The 21,484-nt window shown below is 33.0% G+C and overlaps 2 protein-coding genes across 2 annotated transcripts; both read right to left on the bottom strand.

Moving 5' to 3' along the window:
- Window positions 1–1,764: 1,764 nt before the first annotated feature.
- Window positions 1,765–2,978, bottom strand: LOC134723472 (uncharacterized). Its single transcript, XM_063587076.1, has one exon. It carries the CDS (start codon window positions 2,976–2,978, stop codon window positions 1,857–1,859), a length of 1,122 nt encoding a protein of 373 aa, XP_063443146.1. The 3' UTR covers window positions 1,765–1,856.
- Window positions 2,979–19,503: 16,525 nt separating this feature from the next.
- Window positions 19,504–20,568, bottom strand: LOC134722758 (uncharacterized). The gene has a single exon (XM_063586383.1). It carries the CDS (start codon window positions 20,566–20,568, stop codon window positions 19,504–19,506), a length of 1,065 nt encoding a protein of 354 aa, XP_063442453.1.
- Window positions 20,569–21,484: the final 916 nt, after the last annotated feature.

Genomic DNA, 21,484 nt, shown 5'->3' with positions numbered 1-21,484 from the left:
AACACAGATGAGCTTTATAAAAATAGGAAACGACAATTTGTAAAGATCAAGGTGTTAAATGAAAGTTTTTGTTCAAATTTACTCTACTAAGTACTGTACTAAGTAATATGATATTTTTTGTTTCATATATTTTACCGCTTACACATTTAACGGGTTTGAAAGTGTTTAATGCGCTTGCAAAGCATGCAATTTATAAATTTAAAATGTTTGTTTTCATTTTTGCAGCCCTAGATCGATACTATTTCTGGTGGACTATCAGTCCTCGACGGTATCATATGCTCGATACTGACGTACAACAAACCATATTAGAATTGTCCGACTATAAATTTGGGAATAATAACAAAAAAAACCTGAATTCTGTTCGTACTTATTTTGATATTTTAATATCTTTTTTATTCGAGCGCCACTCATGATTCTTTTAAAGACGAAACGCGTGCCTGGCGAAATATAAACAAAAATATCCCGGTTTCTATAATGAGTTTACTTAATATATTATTCTTCGATAACGAGAAAACAAGGTCATAAAAATATAATTGATTGCAGTAGTAAAGTGTACGTATTGTAACGCTGATACTACAACAATTTTTATCCGCAATAAGACGTAGGTGTTTGAAATGCTATTTACCACATTTGTCAATGTTTGTTTCAAAACCGGATATTTCACGGTTACAATTAGGCCCATTGTGCCCTGGTATGCGATCATTGTATATTTTTATTATCTTCCTTAGATCGATTGAATAGTGTTTGGTGGTATATGAAGATATAACTGTATGTTTCCCTTCGATCTTGTGAAAAGTAAAATTAAACAAAAATACTGAACCCGCTCAAACACATCAAACGCATGGATAACAACAGTCATATTCTTGTATAGACAAATGGAGGTTAAATCCTGGTTTTATAGCTAGCTAAACCTCTCATTCGTATTACAGTTGCATCAAATTTAATGAATTTACAACTATGTGTGAACAAAACAAACAGACATAGTTAATATGTAAAAATGTAAACTACAATGTAAGCTTAAGGGTACAGCAGTCACCGTTGTGTTATAATCTAATCACTATAAAAACATACAAATATGTTCCAAAGAAGCTAATGACTTTATGAAGAAAATACCTATTTTTGTCAGGTGTTCATTGAATAAACTGCTAAGTTGAATGGTAGGGGCCTTTTATAGAAGACTAACTAGTATTAATATTGGTTATTCTTGTTGTGGATGGCGTACAGTTGACTAAAATTGCTTAAATCCAATTTATTTTAAATATAGGAGAAAAATGTCTCTTTGACATGTATACCGAATCTCACTATTTTTTAAACTGAGGCTTAATGAACAAAATCCGTACAATAATTGAACAGTGTAGAAGAAATCAAAATCTCTAGATAGTGTGTAGAAAAATGAAAGACTCTTATTACATGTTGCAATGGAAATTAATATAAAGATATTTAAGTTGTGAAATAAAAAAAAAGTTGGAATAAAGCAAACATTACACAAAACTATACATATAAAGTATTGAGGAGTTATACGTTTACAATACATTCATGGTTTGGTTTTATCAGCTATAAAGCCGTCTTGATATGTTACTAGAGAAGGAAATTTAAAAACGAATTAAAGACGCTTAAACCATGTGAACTGTACATCTGAGTTCTGTGTACACGAATTTACAGGGTTGCAACATCAAATTAAAAATATATAAACGAAATTATTCATATTTCTGGTTTATTTCGTATATGTTACAAATTTAAATTAAACACATTGAAACCATATGCTACAACTATCATTGTTATAATAGCTTAACTATATCCTGGTTAAGTGTCAGATGTTGAGATGGCCAAGAAATTGAAAGCAAAATGATATGTTCTTAACAATTATTGTTACTGTAATTTACTAGCTGTATTGTCCCGTGCATTTTTACAGAACGACAAGTTATCCGAGACAGGTTTCCATATTTCTGAAATATTTTCAGCGCATGCATAACATAGTTTTTATATCGTAGGAAGTTGCAGTCACATTTTAGCGGATTTCCAGTTAAATCAACAATAATCGGCACAGAACCAGTGAGATAATCCGGCATGTCTACTGGAATTTCATTTACAGAATTATGAGAAAGATCAATCACTAGAGGCTCTGATTTTGATACCATTTCTGTGAAGGGTGCTCCCAAAAAGTTGAATTTTGTAATATTATTATACGAAAGGTATAAAAGTTTTAGTTGTGGAAAATATTTCCTCCAATCAGTTAGCTCTTGGGGTACGCTACTGTATCCATTATATGTCCAAAGAAATGTGTGAAGAGCCGGGAAATCTGAATAAGCAGTCATCATTAGGAAACTATGTTTGTTGCGATTGCTGCCCATACTTTCATCAATGTATTCTAAATTGGAATATTTGCATCTATATTTAATTCGATTAATGTTATTAAGGAATTGATCGAGTGATGAAAAGAACTTCAGAAAGTCATCTACTGTAACACCCTCCATGTCGTTCGTATTCGTGTATGATATATTACGCCATACCGATCTCTGTAAGGTTTGTTGTCCACAATCGATTTCCTTGGTCACTGGTTTGTTAACTGAATCTATTAAACGTTTCACATTGCTTGCGATAACGCAGTTATCTAAAGATAACTCTAGTAGTTCATCTTTCAAATTTGTAGGGGTCAAAGACTCTGAAAAGTATCCTGCCAGTACGCATCCTTTCACGTTAAGTTTGATAAGCCCTCTCGCTGTCATTGGCCTTGGGAGGAAGAATACCCCCTTCGACTTACAGGTTACGTCTAATGATACTTTAACTGCGCTCTCAAGCTCAGATGTCCATTGTCTAAAGTCAGTAAAATCTAATCGAGACTCAACCAAGACTTCACATTTCCTTAAATTAACAGATATATTCCGAGGACAATTCATATCAAAGAAACTGCGCGACTGACCTGAAACTGCTGGCATCAGATAAATTCCTACAAGTATTCCAAGCAAGTGTTGTATCATTTTTTCTGTTTTCAATAATAATGTGCGAAGTTTAATTTTAATTTCTTTATATATAATAATTCAACATTACGTAATTAATGTGAAGGTATGACAACCCCCAGGCATTATATAAAATACACAGTGCATTTGCAATGTAGGCGAAAAGGTTTTCTGATTTACATGTAAAACTATTGTTGATTTTAAGAATATGTCCGGATTAAAATACGAATCCTGTTACTTCGAATAAGCATAAGTAAGATTCATTACTTGGTTGTCCACATATTTATATCTTTTGTTGGCTGTTTTAAGTTTTGAATGTGGCGCTAGTGGGCAACAAGTGATTAAAACCAAACAGCTACACTGAAAAATTTGCTGACCAAGGAAAATTAAAAAAAAAAACCCGATTTTGAAATGTCAAAATAAAAAAGTTTAAACACTTCAAGCGAGTGGAAGACATCTGTCATAGTTCTCACTTTGGTACAGGCATATCCTTAGGTAGAAAATGTTCTATAATATTGATGATAATGATTGGTATTATATTCTGATGTACATTGGTTTTCGTATTCAAGCTTTCATTTCAACTGTTTGAGTGAATATTGATTTTCAAATGAAGATGCCTAATCACCTTTAGTATACAAAAGGAAGAAAAAATAAGTATACTTTACGCGATTTAAACTGCATTTATGAAACCTCAACACGTAAGCGAAATAAAAAGAATACCAAAAATGTCGAACTCAGATTGTTTTTAAAGATTGTAAACTAGATAATGAAAATGACGAAAATATTATAACAAAATATTGGACTCTCTTTAAATTGATCATTAAGTAGTTTCGACATGATATGAAGCTGTATCATATATATATATATATATATATATCTTTATTGAATATTTTTTTTTAATTTAGATATTTAAAAAAATGGACTTGAATCTTAATTAAACGTTGTGATATACTAAATATGTACATGTATGTGTGTTCATTATAAACTAAATAAGTGAACGACCAATTAACTTCAAAAAAGGGGAGAAGTATGTTTTTTTTCATTAAAAAAATTCTCATCCACAATTTGACGAAACAAAAATATTGCGGTCATATATATTTTGTATACAAAATGTAATCTATTTATCTTAGTTTCTATTCTTTTTTGTGTATTTTTTAATGTCTTAACTACAATAAATAAATACACATAGCTACCGTGATAAACAAAAATACCCCTCGTTTATAAAATGTCCCACACGTTTACCTTACCGAAGTCACAAGACTAAAGCATGGCCGCCATATAGGGACTTAGTTTAAACTCAATACTCTCCAACTTTGTACTTGGCCTTTTCAACATTTTTTTTATTCGAGCGTCAATGATCAGTCTTTTTTTTGACGAATCGCACGTCTGGTGTTTATATAAAATTTTGATCCTGGTATCAATAATGAGTTTAATATTAAACCCTACGAAAAATGCATACAACTGTATACTTTTTAGAGAACCTATGGCCTATGGTCACAATGATGCGATGACAAAGTGTTGTTACTTTAAAGTCGATTCATCATCAAAGATGGCCGCTAGAGAGGGATTTAGTCTAACATAGAACCCGATGGGTAATACATACATATGTCTTCTTTTAGAGAATCCCTAAATGGAATGAAACTAAACAATGCATGACTGTAACTAATGAGATGATGAACAAGTGTTTTACTTCGGCTACCAATGTGGGACTTAGTTAAACAAAGGAATCTAGGGGAAATACATACATATGTCTTCTTCAAGAAAACCGCTTAATGGATTGAAACAAACACGGAACGAATGTTTCTTTTGAATAATTTTACTTTGTAGCTGATTTGTTATCCAATATGGCTGCTAGCCTGGGAAGTAAGTTTAACATAAAACTCTATAGAACGACTAAATATAATGAAATAAAACATGAAATGAATGTTCCAAATGATGTGCTGACCAAGTGGTGTTTCTTTGTAGCTTAATCATTGTCCATTAATACCGCCAGTATCGGACTTCATTTAACATAAGACGCTAGGGAAAATATATTCGAATGCCATTCCTAGAGGAGCACTGAATGGAATGAAACCAAACGTGGCATAAATGTTCCTAATATGGTGCTGATGAGACCTTAATACATGTATCGTTAAAATATTTATAGTTTGAGATATATCAGAAACTGCAAATATCAAGAAAGAATATCTACGCAAAAGTCAACATGATTAAAATTGTCAATTATATCTTGTTGATGTATAAAAAAAAAGAAGATGTGGTATGATTGCCAATGAGACAACTCTCCAAAAGAGACAATATAACACAGAAATGCACAACTTTCAGTCACCGTTCGGCTTTCAACAATGACCAAAGCCCATACCGCATAGTCAGCTATAAAAGGCCCGGAAATAACATATGTAAAACAATTCAAACTAGAAAACTTACGGCCTAATTTTTGTACCAAAAATGTACGAAAACAAATAAGTTTAGTTAACACATAAACAAACGGCAACCACTGAATTACATGCTCCTGACTTGGGACAGGCACATTCATACAAAATGTGGCGGAGTTTAAACATGTAAGCGGGACCCCCCCCCCCCCCCTCTTTTGCATGTTAATTTTCTTACAAAGTCATTTTTTACAATTTCAATGAATTATTTTGGTAATTTCCGTAAACTTTATAAAAATCTCCTGCTTTTGATTAAATTACGGGGCCAATATTAAATCAATGTTGGCCTTATTCATATAGAGATATCTGTAATTATCTTATCTATTTTCAAAAGATTTCCAAAACCGAAGTAGAATAGAGTGAGCGACACAAGATCTTGAGAGTCTCTAGCTAGCTTTGCAGCTATGTCTTTGTTTATTCCTATAGTACTACTAATATCTATTTTGTATCCTGTTTTCTAACTGCTCTCTTGTATACGGTACCTTATGCTAGATGCTTATTATTACAGAAAGTAATTGTAAATAAAGTAAACAGTTCTGACTAGATTTTTTGAAGGGGTATTTGTTGAAATTAGCAGAAATCAATGATAAATTAAAGAACGTTATTGTGTTTATTTAGACAAAGAAATCAATAAACAATATTTTTGAAATGACCAACTGCTAGTTCATGTTATCTACTGACACTATCGTAGTATACATATACTGATCTGATATTGATCATGAGCAGCGAACTAAATGAAAATAACACAAGTGTCATATAAACACGATAAAGAAGTTATTGTTTTATGAACTACAAATTTGAACATGCAAAGTAAGATAACTGTTATTGTTTTTAATCCTTATATAATTATCGGGAAAAAAATCTGAGTTGTGGCTTTATTAAATATTTCTTTACCTCAGATGGTCCACATTGTAGAAATTGTTCAACTCATTTCAAATTTCATGACTTGTTTTGAAACGAAACGAACTGTATCCAAATTGGAAGTATTATTTTAGATTTTGATAAAGCTTGTAGAAACAGGATTTTGATGTTGCTTTTGTCTGATTTGCAGTTCACAAATACCATCTGGAGACCTGCACCCATCACACTAAACAATTATAATACGCACGTGTACATTAAGTGAAAAGTAAAATCACATAAATACTGAACTTAAAAAAAATCAATTCGGAAAGTCCATGATCACATGGCAAAATCAAATAACAAAACGCATCAAAAACGAGTGGACAAGAACTGTCATATTCTTGACATGGTACAGGCATTTAAAATGTAGAAAATGGTGGATTAAACCTGGTTCTATAGCGCTAACCCCCTCACTTTAATGACAGTGTCATCAAATTCCGTTATATTTACATTGATGCGTTAAATAAATAAAATAGTCAAAATATGGGTACATCAGTCATCATCGTGTAACAATTTTAAAAGGAACAATTTAACAAAACACACATACATGTACATCTACTATAAGTGAGTCGGTTTCCTTTGACTCTTGTTGGATCATTTTTGATGTGAATGCGTATTTATACATCCAAGTTGAATTGGATGTACAAATATGCAGTTACACCCCAAAAGAGTTAAAAACAACCGATCCAGTTTAGAGAATGCCAATGTCACTTATTAATATAGAGGCGGGTTGAACTTTCACAAAACATGTTTAAATACGCCGTTTTTTTTGTGCATATCCCAAGGCTCCCAGGAACCTGTGGTTTTTGTTAGTCTTGTGAGTTATTTTATTTTTTAGTTTATATGTAAATTTTTTGAGTTTAGTGTGGCGACAATTTTGATGAACTAGACTTATCCATCATTAAGTACTGCTTAGGGGCTAGCGGAATTTTATCGCTGCGTTGACGACCCTATAGTAGCATGTGGCTGTTCATTCGTCTGGTTGTTGTCTCTTATTGCAATGGCTCGTAAAGCAAATAAAAATGAGACAAGAGCTTGTAACAATCAACAAGAACTTGTGTTCATCAGATGTTCAGTACTTCAGTACTTTGATTATACTTTGTTCTTATGTTGTGCTGTAACACTGCTGTCCCAGGTGAGGAGAAGATTGAGCGGTCATAAAATATTTAAACTCGCTTCATTCTTTGTGTGTCTGTCCCAAATTAGGAGCCTGTAGTCCAGTGGTTGTCTTCGGTTCATGTCTGTTCATTGTTTTGTTATGAACTGGGCCGTTGATTTTTTAAACTGAATTGTTTTATACTTTTCATTTCGGGGCACTCTTAGGGGACGACCATTTGATATTCTGGGGGGGGGGGGGGGGGGGGGACAGGAGGATTTGTTTTTGATCGGTTATTTATTTTTGAAAACTGAGAGGACAGATTATTCATTTTCTGCACTATTGAAGCAAGATTTTTCATTTTCAGTAAAGCAAGGGACTGATTATTCATTTTCACAACTATATTCATGATATTCAAAAACATACAATTTTTAGAATTTTGTTAATTATGAATGAATAATACATGTAAAGTCAAGTATATTGTCATCTTCGCTAGCCAAGGGTTATGATCCACTCCCGCAAAAGAGTGGATGTGGATCTTAACCCTTGCCTAGCGAAGATGAGTTATTGTGTACCATGCATTTAATTCAAATTAATCATTATCCCCTGCAGAAATTTTAAGATTCAAAATTTTATTCATAACCTCAGACAAAATGTCATACTTGTGTACAAGAGGAAAATATATACAAACATATTAAGATAATACATAGCGAGACAGGACAACATAAACACAAATACATAATATATTATAAAAGACATCTGGTATATAATTAGTAGTATTTTATACTTTTCTTTACAAAATGAATCATTTATATTCCCAATCATCATACATGTATTGCATTCATACATAGTATTTAAGTTTGGTTTTTTCCTAGCCTCTTTAAAAAGTATTGTGAAACATAAAACTATGAAGGGTTTTGGAACTGCTGAGACCCAAGAAGCTATAGACCTGCTGAGTTATTTATTTTCAATACATTGCAAGTCAGGTAATTTATTTTCAAATTACTAAAGAACAAACCATTTATTTTTGTAATTATCAAGGCTGAGTTATTTATTTTCAAAATCCTCCTGCCCCCCCCCCCCCCCCCCCCCCCCCCCCAGAATATCAAATGGTCGTCCCCTTATAGTCGACTATACATTTTTTTTCATTGTTGAAGGTCGTATTGGTCCCTATAATTGCTTACATCCATCTCATTTGAACTTTGATTGAGTGTTGTTTGGGTGGCGATCATAACAAATCTCCTTATTTTTATTGAGGATACCGCCGGTGACTTACAGTCCTAAAGGAGTTGTAGTAAAATTTTCGTTCATATGAACTGCGTTAGGATTTACCTTCGCCAGGAGAGATTATGAAATATTAGTAGGTCCAGAAAAGCGAAAGAGTTATGTCTCTTTAGCTAACAAATAATTTTATAAAAGTTACATTTGATTTGAATGCTTTTTAAATCCAATTGATTTCAATCGGTAACTATCTGTCGAAATGGTTCATATCAGTACAAACATATGTACCACCAGTGGCGGCGAAAAATATTAACTTAAAAGTCTTTCACATGTTCCTTCCATGTTCATAAAATGGTACTTACTACTGCTATTTCATGTTTATATGTGGATACTTCTAAATCATTATTTGCCTAACCGTTGATCGCCGTTGACAATCGTTAACAATATTGGTTGGTGATTGTTTAACGTCCAGTGGCTAGTATTTCATGTATATCTATATGTTCGTATACGTAACAAGAACATGTGCGTATCATACAAAAGGTTCTAGGGGTGAATAGGGTTAAAGACATATGATTGTTCCTTCATCTTTGTCCAATCGCCAGAAAATTGTTTGCAAAAGTATGGTGTTAGTTTAGTTGTGCCGGATGTATAAATTCGCAGCCATGTCCAGTCAGAATGGGGACCACCTATAACAGCAACTTTTTGTATCAATTGCTAATATTTCTCGTCATGAGCAAGCATAGAATATTTTGCATTGGACGTAAAGCAAACATCAATAAATGTATCAAAGTTTGTCATTAGGGATGAAGAGCAGGACATTTAAATTGCCACGAACAACAACTTCAAAAACTAGATTATTAGCAAAATTTAATGATAGCTAAATAATATACACTTCTTTTTAATTTAGCAATGATCATGAACAACATTGAAAAGATCTCCAATAATATTCCTGTTATCTTGAAAAATAAAAAAAGAAATATTTTAACATTATGATTACTACAAGTTTTCTCTTCATTACAAAGAGAACAAAAAACAGATTTTTTTGTAGCCAAAACTATGGGTTAGTGATCCAACCCCTTAGTAACAAATCCTACCTTGTTCGACTTTTTGTTTAGCAATATGTATTGACGATTTTATATCTACTACATGTTGTTATAAAAATAATACCGGTCTATTGAAGAGCTATATGTACAGTTGTTCCTCTTTTCAGTCTAACTTCTTATCCAAACGTTTTACCGAGAGAAAAAAAACGCAACATATTACAATGCTAATAGTTCATACTCATGATACTTTCTTTAAAACAAGCTTCATACTCATGATACTTTCTTTAAAACAAGCTCCATTGACTTCCGATTTTCAATTAATACAGCAAAATAAAAAAAATTATAACATTTGAAGAACAAGACTCATATTAAGAAACATTGTTATTTTAGTCTGAATTTGAGTACAGGTAACGTTTCTAAGTTCTTTCGAAGACCACGTATTGAGAGCCTATTGAAAGCTATCCGCTGGATATGTGAGCCTAATGTATGGTACCTAAACATTTAGTGAATCTGACAGACACAATAATTGTTCAAAGGACCATGTAGCCAACGTCCAGTTTGTGTTTTCTGCATTGTATCCATCTGATGAAATGTCTTTTTCAAATGATTCTGGTACTAGTAGCTTGTTCTTATATTGCTCTATTACAGTCACAACTGACCCAAGTTAGGGGAGACACCATCAAACTAGACTTATCCCCGTCACATTGCAGAATTCTGTCATTGAGTAATAATTGTCATATTTTTTATGTTACTCATGTATTTTATTTGTTTATTGTTTTGCATAGTTGTTCTTGTGATGTGCTGTTGCATCTGTGTCCCAGATTCAGTGTATGGTTTGCGACTTTGAACGACTTTATTCACGCCACATTCTATATGTGCCACAATAGCAATTCGATTAAAAAAGAACTACTATAGAATTCTAGTATACGTGGCACGTATTACAACATATTTAGATCAATGACAATTGTTTACAGTAGCACAATCCCGTCTTCTTTGAATCGTTCATGTGTATCTCCGCTCCGCCATGTCTTTATCTATACGAATATCAGTAGATGATAGTACATTTAAATAAAGTCACTTGATTTTTTTATTTCATAATTATATCTTTCGATAGAGTTAAGCCATTTCAATTGACATTTGAAGTGTGTCTTTTTATGTTTGTGATGTTACACGGTTTTGTCAGGTCAGGTTGAAGGTTGGCACACATTTAAAAGTTTAAAGCCGCTGCATCTGTATGCACTTGCCTAAGTCAGGAACCTGATATTCAGTGGTCGTTTGTTGGTGTGGTTCTAAAGGTTTCTCATTTTTTTATATACATAAGACCGTTGGTTTTCCTGTTTGAATGGGTTTACGCTAGTCATTTCATAGCTTGCTGTTCGGTGAAAACCAATGCTCCCGTGTTAAAGACCGTATTTTGACGAATAATGGTTTACTTTTACAAATTGTGACTTGGATGGAGAGTTGTCTTATTGGCTCTCATACCACATCTTCAATTATCTATGAAAAATTATTTTGTTTGACACTCAAAATGTTTTAGACTACATGCATGTATTTTAATTATTTATGTTATTGATTGTTTAAACTTTGACTTCGTCTACACATGTTTTGCTCATAGTAACTTCATGTACAGTAAACTTAAGGGAGCTCGCTTCTCAGTTTCAAAGTAATTAACTTTTCAAAACACTAGTTTATATTGATTAGAAATTAATAAAGGGATCCAAAAAGCAAAAAAAATATATAGGTCACCATGCTTGTTTTCGAGATATGAGCCATTGAAATTTTGGCGGGAAAATATTCTCTCTTGACTTTTCATAGCTTTATCATTGACAAGTTAAAGTTCTCAAAAACAGTTAAAAAGTCATTAAAATTATATGAAACTTTAACAGATGGCTTATCATTATACATGTTGAAGAATTTCAAAAAGAAAAATGGGGGTCACCGGGCAAATTTTTTCAAGGCATTTAAATTGATAAAACCAGGGGATTCCGAAAATCCGACAAACAATCCAAAACTTGACAAGCCAGCTTCCTTAACCTTGAAGTCCACATAACAAGATTAATAATCTAATATAATTGTATAAAGACATTTATACATTAATATTGTAAAAACAGCTAAAGGACTGTCAAATACTCGGCTATATATTATGTTTTAAATTAATCAAAGAAAGGGGAAAAGAGAAACAATAAAGCCGTTATAAAAACAAAGAACAGGAACAACATATCAACAACACTGCATAGGTGCATTACCTCCTTCAGATTACTCTCAAGTTATTATGACAATATAAAAATGAAGAGGTGGTATGATTGCCAATGAGACAACTGTCCACAAGATAAGAATGACACAGACATTAACAACAGTTACTATAGGTCACCGTACGGCCTTCGACAAACGAAAAACTAAAAAAAGTCTAAAGACTTAGAATTATAGCAGTCACCAAAGCTAGTTCAAGGCCAATTACAATTAATAAATAAATAAAACTTACCATCAATCAGTACACACCCAACAAATCTAATATTCATAAACATTATCTTGTGCAATGACAAAATATAACTAAAGTTTCCAAAGATTTTTTTTTATCTTTATAAGTTTCTAAAGAATGTAATACCATAAATGTTTACAGGAAAATACCAGAAAGATTGAACCAATCACTTTTACAAATTTAGCCAATACACAACAGTACCCCTATTGAAAAGTCAAAAGATGTTCCGAAAACTGTAAATATCACCTATTTGCATTTGGCCTAATCGCTCATTCCATATCAATATCAGTTAAAATACAACATCCAAAAATTATTTCACCTCTCTTCTTTCCACCCAAAAAAATCTAAAAAATGAGTGAGGAAGGGAAAGAAGAAAGAAAAAAAAATTAAGAAAAAGTACACTCTAATTAAAAGGAACGAAAAGCGGGTCATTAATTGTGATCTTGGGCCCATTGAATTTGTACGTATTAAGCTTCCGGTTTACATAGGAAGTAAATAAAACTGTGCAGTCCCATTATTCACATTTTTCTGGTTACTAGTATGAATTAACAGGTAACCAGATGAATTCGACCAATCAGATTGCACTGATTCATCTGGTTACCTGTTACCGATTACCAATTACCGACAGACTGATGTATGTTTACACGTGAGAGGGGCAAGGGAAAGTAATACAATATTGGTTGAAGCGAACACATTGCAAATTTCCGTTAGCTACCTTGTGATTTTTCGTACGGGTATGGATAGTAAACCCTATATTGATAGAAGTACCTGTGGTAAGTCGACACCAATGCAAGTGGTTGTTGACTTTTATTTGGTTGCAATATTTGTGTCGTTTGATGCCAATTTTAAAATCTTGATATTAACGTTTTACCTTGCCATTTTCTTTGTTTTGTTTTTTAAAGCGTTTAAGATCAAATCTGTTTTCCGGTCATCACAGATTTTATCATTTTATGTTATGAACTTATTAATTTACGTTTGGATTCTCCTAGCACAAAATATTTCCTGCTCTTACTTTGTAATTCTACTGTAATTTATTTTGTTAACTAGCTTCCTCCTTTTATTTATTTTTCTTTACCTTGTTCACGTTTCTGAAATGAATCAAAAGTAGTCATCTCTTTCCCTCTTTTAGCAAGGTGTTTCTAAGTTGTTTATATAGGGTAATTACAAACTATAATGTTACGAAAAGATATATAAAAAAACAGGAAATGTACAAGGTTAATATGAGCACTTTGTTTATATAATGAGCATTATACGTGGGAAGACTTAGCACATTGACATACAATGTAGGTGTGTCTGTCTTTAAGATTCTGTCATTCATTATCCCATAACTGACCCTTAATTACATTCACCTGTAATTGATAAATTCAACGGAGTGTCTATTCGTCCGTCTAGCCGGACGAATAGTTAAAAATCACTATTCGTCCGCGGATGAACATTTCTTCAATATCAACAAGTGTCATGCGACGCGGAAAGTGTCCCGGATGAGGTGTCGGATAACACACGCGCGTATGCAATGGACGTTTAGAGAATTGGAGATCGTTACTATATTTAAAGATGTCATAGAGAAAACCTGAGAGAATGTGATTGCTTTAAACAAATGTATATAGGAGTGATTCCAGAACAATAGCGTGTTCATGTTAACTGTGAGAAATAAGCATGAAATCGAAGTAAAATTGATGATTTACCCCCATTTACCTTATGGAGGCAAAACGCATTCGGAAAAAATACTATATCAAATTTGCTTGAATGAAAAAATACTATAAAAAAATTGCTTGGATGCATTATTTTCAAGTTCTACTACAACGGAGATATATGAACATACTGATATGCCTTGACTGTGAATAAGACACCAGGGTTGGTGTACCCCCCTTTTTTCTGTTGTATTTAATAACCATTTTTTTCTAAAACAATCTTATCGAAAACAAAATCCTACTTTTGTGGACAGGTAACACGTGCCTGTCCTTTTCTCTAATTTCCTATGAATTAAAAATCGCCGAACAATCGTGCATAATCATATGGGGACCTTCGTTTAACCAAACTTCACAGAAACAATAAATTCAGGATCTTTTGGAATCATAGATAAAGCCAATAAGGATTGGCCGACTATTTATCTTACATGAAATTCATAGGCAGAACTACAAAATAGAGAATCACCCCCCCCCTTTCCTACCCAAATTCCTTTAGAATATTAGAATAAAAAAAATCTGAATCAAATGTATAGTTTTTTTTTTTTTTTTTTTTAGTATGAGTTCTTTTTCATAAAACGATGTTAGACATTTTTGTTTAAAACAACTCGTGCTTTATTTAAGACCTTCAAAACACAAAGCTTTATCTTCATCATTATGTTTTTGGCCGGACAAATAGCGAAAAACCGTAAAAATGCTATTTGTCCGGCTTGCCGGATGAATAGACATTTTGACTAGCCGGGCGAATAGCCACTGCCTAAATTCCACAGCTCTGATCGTTATATTGATGATGTTGTTTTGATAAATAATAAAGATTTTCCTAAATATACTGACAAAAATTTAACCAAAGGAACTCACTTTCAATACAACATATAAATAAAGGCAACAGTAGTATACCGCTGTTCAAAACTCATAAATCCATGGACAAAAAACAAAATCGGGGCAACAAACCAAAACCGAGGGAAACGCATTAAATATAAGAGGAGAACAACGACACAACACCGAAACGCAACAGACAATACACCACGAGAATAACAAATATAACATCAAAACCAAATACATGAATATGGGATAGACAAGTACCGTGCCACGTCTTATCTCAAAAATAAGAGAAAACAGAAACGACTCAACGTTAAAATGCAACACACACACAGAAACGAACAATATTATAACAATGGCCATCTTCCTGACTTGGTACAGGACACTTTTAAAGGGGAATAAAAGTGGTGGGTTGAACCTGGTTTTAAGGCATGCCAAACCTCGCACTTTAATGGCACAGTTAAATATAACATTGAAATGAAAACAAAATATTACAGGACTACAATACAAATAAAAAGCAGAACATATAATACAAAGAAAAGCATGATTAATAGATAACAAAAAGCATCAGGTTTAAAATTCAATACGCCAAAAACGCGTCTAGTCCACACGAGACTCACCAGTGACGAAAAAAATACAAAATTGTACAGCATTGAAGATCAAAAGTTGAAAAGGTTTTGCCAAATACGGCATTGTTTGTATGCCCAGGATAAGAACATTCATATTATATAAAACAATTCACACTATTGCAAACAGTAAATTTTAACAAATGAATATGAAAGAGATATACATAATGAAACTGAATTAAAAACTAATTACAGAAAACTAAACCCGAATACATAACGCCCAGAACGTTAAAAACGTTAATAACTGTCCTTTCCTAGATTGTGTAACATCAGTTTTACAAGGGAAACTCTAAATTCAAAAGGGTTGATTTTTCGTTCATAATTGTTCATTTTCTTTTTTCAACGATGATGTACATACGTACAAATATCCCTTTGGCGCCATTTTACATATCACATATTTATATACCACACGTTTATGTATCATAAATCGTTTAAAGTTTGAGTATTTGTAAAGGGATAGCACATTTAAATTTATATGGATATATTGTTTACAGAGCCCGGAAATTAAGATGTGACCCGGGTAGACTTATCGATGCCTTAAATTAACTAAAAGGTTACTAATTACTAGTAGATCTTTAAATGTTGTTGTTATTGGTTAAGATATATAAGAGAATGTGGTATGAGAGCCATTGAGACAACTCACAATTTGTAAAAGTAAACCATTATAGGTATAAGTACCATCTTCAACACGGAGCCTACTAGACTCACACCGAACAGCAAGGTCTAGAAGCCCAATAAATGACTAGCGTGAAAGTTCAACCATAAAAACCAATTGTACAAATTCTATATAAAGATAAACGAAAAACACTTATGAACCATAGCAACAAATAACAACTACTGAACATCAGATTCCTGACAAAACCGACAGGTACAAAAAATGCTGTGAGTTTAAACGTTATAATGGGTACCAACCTTCATCTTTATCTGAAAAAATAGTGTAACATCACACCATAATATGCTTAATATATATAAAAGAAGATATGGTGTGATTGCCAATGAGACAACTTTCCACAAAAGTCCAAAATGACACAGACATTAACAACTATAGGTCGCTGTACGGCCTTCAACAATGAGCAAAGCCCATACCGCATAGTCAGCTCTAAAAGGCCCCGATAAGACAATGTAAAACAATTCAAACGAGAAAACTAACGGCCTTATTTATGTAAAAAAATCAACGAAAAACAAATATGTAACACATAAACAAACGACAACCAGTGAATTACAGGCTCCTGACTTGAGACAGGCACATACATAAATAATGTGGCGGGGTTTAACATGTTGGCTGGATCCCAATTCTTCCCCTAACCTGTGACAGTGGTATAACAGTACAACATAAGAAAGAACTATACAAACCAGTTGAAAAAGGCTTAACTCAACAGATGGACAAAAATACAAGTGGACGTGGCCGGGTACTTATACATCCCGACACAAAAAGACACCATGAATAGATCGAGAGTACTCGCAGTTATCTGACAACTAGTTCAAAGCCACTAACAACTAATAAAAAAAAAACATGCATCTAAGACTAAACTATCAATCCGTACACATCCATCATCCAATGGATTTTGTATAAAGACGTCATAAACAGCCAGAGAAAATCATGACCTTGTGCAATGCCAAGTTACAGGTATCGACATATTGTAGATCCATGAATATGCATATGTATATAACATACTAGTAATATTTAGTTAGCTTTTAATTTACTGATAATAAAAGCAATATTTTTACCAATAAAAACTATATTCAATGATCTCATTACAGTGTTGAATAGGTAAACTTTTAGAATAAGTTAATTTAAAGGAGCGACAAGTTTAACTCCATCATAAGACATATTGACAAAAGTGAGAACACTGAACGAATAAATTTGATCTATGATACAATGTAGATACATACATGTAATCAATAAATAAGAGGTGAATAAAAAAGACACAAGTAGTAATATACTGCTTTGAGAAGCTGTACAATTTAACAAAGAACCCAGCTATAACCTTGAACAAAAAGCCGTAATACACAGGTAAATGAAAATAATTCTGTTGTAAAGTTTACAGTTTTAATTGAGAATGGAAATATTTTTTACAAAATAAATAAATGTGTTGTGCAATAGCATTAAGTGTTCTATATTATTAGGATGTTCTTATCCCATGCATAAAAACAATGCCGTGTTTGTCAAAACCTTTTCAACTTTTGATCTTCAGTGCTGTACAACTTTGTACCTTTTTCACGTTCGATCTTTTATATCTAGGCGTTATGTATTCAGGTTTATTTTTCTGTAATGTTTAATACTTCAGTTTCTTTATGTATATCTCTTTCATATATTCATTTGATAAAATTTACTGTTTGCAATAGCATGAATTGTTCTATATAATAAGAATGTTCTTATCCCGGGCATCAAAACAATGCCGTATTTGGCGAAACCTTTTCAACTTTTGATCTTCAGTGCTGTACAACTTTGTACTTTTTTCACTTTCGATCTTTTATATCTGGGCGTGACTGGTGAGTCTTGTGTGGACAAGGCGCGTTTTTGGCGTACCTGATGCTTTTTGTTATCTATTAATCGTGTTTTTCTTTGTCTAATATGTTCTCCTATTTATTTGTATTGTAGTCCTGTAATATTATGTTGTCATTTCAATATTATATTTAACTTTGCCATTAAAGTGCGAGGTTTGGCATGCCATAAAACCAGGTTTAACCCACCACTTTTATTCCCCTTTAAAAGTGTCCTGTTCCAAGTCAGGACGATGGTCATTGTTATATTATTGTTCGTTTCTCTGTGTGTTGCATTTTAACGTTGATTCGTTTGTGTTTCTCTTATTTTTGAGATATTGAGATAAGACGTGGCACGGTACTTGTCTATCCCAAATTCATGTATTTGGTTTTCATGTTATATTTGTTATTCTCGTGGTGTTTTGTCTGATGATTGGTCAGTTTCTGTGTGTGTTGCATTTCGATGTTGTGTCGTAGTTCTCCTCTTATATTTAATGCGTTTCGCTCGGTTTTGGTTTGTTACCCCGATTTTGTTTTTTGTCCATGGATTTATGAGTTTTGAACAGCGGTATACTACTGTTGCCTTTATTGTTCATGGTACGGCGAAGTGAAAATGTATGGTAATACCAAACACCTAGAAAAGCTGGTATATAGACGAGATATAACCCGGAATAAGTAAACATGTTAGATGTATTTCTTTGTATCCATCTGACGAGTTTGTTCTTATGTTTCACTATTTAGGGTAGGGTTTGTGCAAGGTTCTATATAAGCTTGCCAGGAACCTACACTTCAGTGATTTTTGTGTGTTGCTGTGTTAAATATTTGTTTTTCTTTTATTATCAGGTGGGTCGTTTTTAGGTTTGAATTTAGTTTTCATTTGTCATTTCATGGCTTGTAATCGCTGACCATGCGATATTGGTTTAACTCGTTGTTAAAGACATTACGGTGACCTATAGATGTTAGTTCTCATAAGCAATCATTACACATTTTTTTCTTTTTCATTCAAAATGCTTCACTTAAATAACGATCACTGGAGTAAATCCCAAAGAAAGGAAGCACATCTTAAAACGGAAGTTAAATCACGTAGTCTGAATAAATTCTTAACATCGAGAACTATATTAAATGAGAAATTATCTGAACACACAACTAAAAAAAAATACAGTTGATACACATCAATTATGAGGAAACTAAACATGGCATGCACGGGACCTAACAGTATCAGAGGAAGACAAAAGATGTCGGTTGTTCGTTCTGTTGTGTTCCTACGTTTTCAGAATCAGAAGGGGTTCTACTACTTACGGAAATCAAATGTTGTTTTGCAATATAAATTTCCTAAATACGTGTGTAAAAAACAGCTATACGTGTTCTTTTTATTATCAACGTTAAGCAACTGATTGCTTTCAGTCATATCAAAAAGAGTTAGCGAAAAAAGGCATATATTCTGTTCTTGTTATCACATATCATTCCGAATAGTCAACTAGTTATATCGATTCTTTCCTTTTGTCATGGTTTTTGCACGAGATGTGTTAAACGCGTCCATCTATGCCAATCTGCTAAATCAAAAGTATCGAGCTTAAAAGACGTCATCGTGAGTGGTTGGACTTGCGTATGTCGTCACGTGGACAATAACCAATCACAAAACAGTATAGAAATTTGACATTATAGTCGTAACGCAAGGCATCCACGAGAAGTCACTAAAAGCAAACACGAAGCTGTAGATACAACGATGCAAGTCAACAATGCATGGGTATATTAGCAAACACATTAACAATTATTGACCTCAAGTTCCAAGATCTTGGTTTTCTGTCCTGACTTTTGTAAACACGTTGTATTTTGTAGATTTTCGATGATTGGATACGTTTTAATGACACTCTGTAAATATTTTTTATAAAGTAATGTATCACAGCCACACACCAGTGGATTATCTCCCATGTCCACAAGTATAGGGACGGGTCTTTGTAGAAGTTGACTTACTATAGGCGGAACGTTCACAAAGAGATTGTTCCTCAAATTCATAAACAGTGGTTTGTGTCTTTTGCTTGCAGTTGTACTAGAACTAAAGTCTATATTATCCAGTTCATTGGAGGATAAATCTAATGATTCCAAATTTGGAAAAGTCACTTCCCAATTCATCATCAAATCTGGAAACGACAAAAGGCTATTATTAGACATATTGAAATGTGTTAATTTTGGAAATTCTGAGTTTTGTAGAGGAAGAATAAAATATGTCATTCCATCAACACTGTTACTGATATCGATTTTTTCAAGATCTTTATAATTACACATTTTTGTTAATGGCTCCTTATTCGGCAGCAAAACATCTCCAGCGTCCATTATAACGCCTTTCGATTCTAAACCGGTGATATCTTTAGGCTCCAAAATAAGTTCATAACTGATATTTTGCATTACCAGATAACTTAAAGTTTGTTGTCCACAATCGAAAGATTCCTTAGAAAAAATGCTAAGCGTATCAAAAACACTACTTTCTATTACACTATTTTTTAATTTCAATTTAACCATTCGATCTGGAACATCAGCCATTGATAAATCGAATTCATGAAAACCATGCACGTGACAGCCATCTACCCAAAGTTCGTTTATATTCCTTGATTTCATTGGCCATGGTAATCGTAACTGACCAACATCTCCGCATGTTATATTTAGAATAACAACAGCAGTACCCGAAAGATCAGACAAAAGTTTCCGAATGTCTCTGAAATCTAGAAAATTTACTACATGAATGTTGCATTGAATAACATTGTCACTGAGACTACAGAATCTATCTAATCCTGGCAAATTTGAAAATACTGAAGCTGATGCGGTATGCATTAAAATCATTAAATATATATAGCCGAACATATTTTACACACTGACATCTAGTTTTAAGTAAAGATCCGTCGACAGTTCTGGATTATATACTCTATATATACACTATCCAACTGTAGAACTATTTTTACTTTACTTGAACATAAATAGATTGTAAACATTGTCTACACCAAGTAATAACTGTCTCAAGTAAATTAATTATATATTAGGTATTTCAGGTGATGTATGTCTTGTGGTAAAAATGTGACATTTAAGCGTCGTAACTACATGTTTGTGTGGCCAATAAGATCCACTGTATATGAAATAAAACAATATTTTTATACTTAAAATTGTGGCAATTAAATATGTTTTAATAGTTGAAATTGTTCGAAAAATCATTCTAACGACATGGCCTCAAGAGATGCAGAGGTCACTATATATATATTTAGGTGATGCCAGCAAATCAATATAGAAAATCAAATACGACGATAAGTTATGAAAGCTACTAAGATACCTAATAATAAATAGTATCTTTTAAGTCCAAATATTAACAGGTTTGAATAACAACTAGATTTGGTTATCTTACGGCCTTTACCAAGAGAAAAACGCATACAATATATATATATAGTTAGCCATACAAATGCACAGGGATGTTAAATTGTGTAAGTATTCAAAAGGTACCTTTCATACAATAGTTTTGAAACTAGTGATTGAGCTTTTTTGTTGTTGATAGCAACACTTGGGTACGCTTGTTCAATCTCAGGACTTTTTAGATTTATATATCAGCACGTGTCCATCTGATGAGATAAGCCTTTTTCTACTGATTTTCTATAGTTCGTTCTTATGCTGTACTGTTATACCACTGTCCCAGGTTAGGGGGAGAGTTAAGATCCCGCTAACATGTTTAACCCCGCCACATTATTTATGTATGTGCCTGTCC

Source organism: Mytilus trossulus, chromosome 6 (assembly GCF_036588685.1).
Source record: "Mytilus trossulus isolate FHL-02 chromosome 6, PNRI_Mtr1.1.1.hap1, whole genome shotgun sequence".
NCBI lineage: Eukaryota > Metazoa > Mollusca > Bivalvia > Mytilida > Mytilidae > Mytilus > Mytilus trossulus.
Note: the sequence above shows the minus strand (reverse complement) of the source record. Positions and strands in the feature narration are given on the sequence as shown.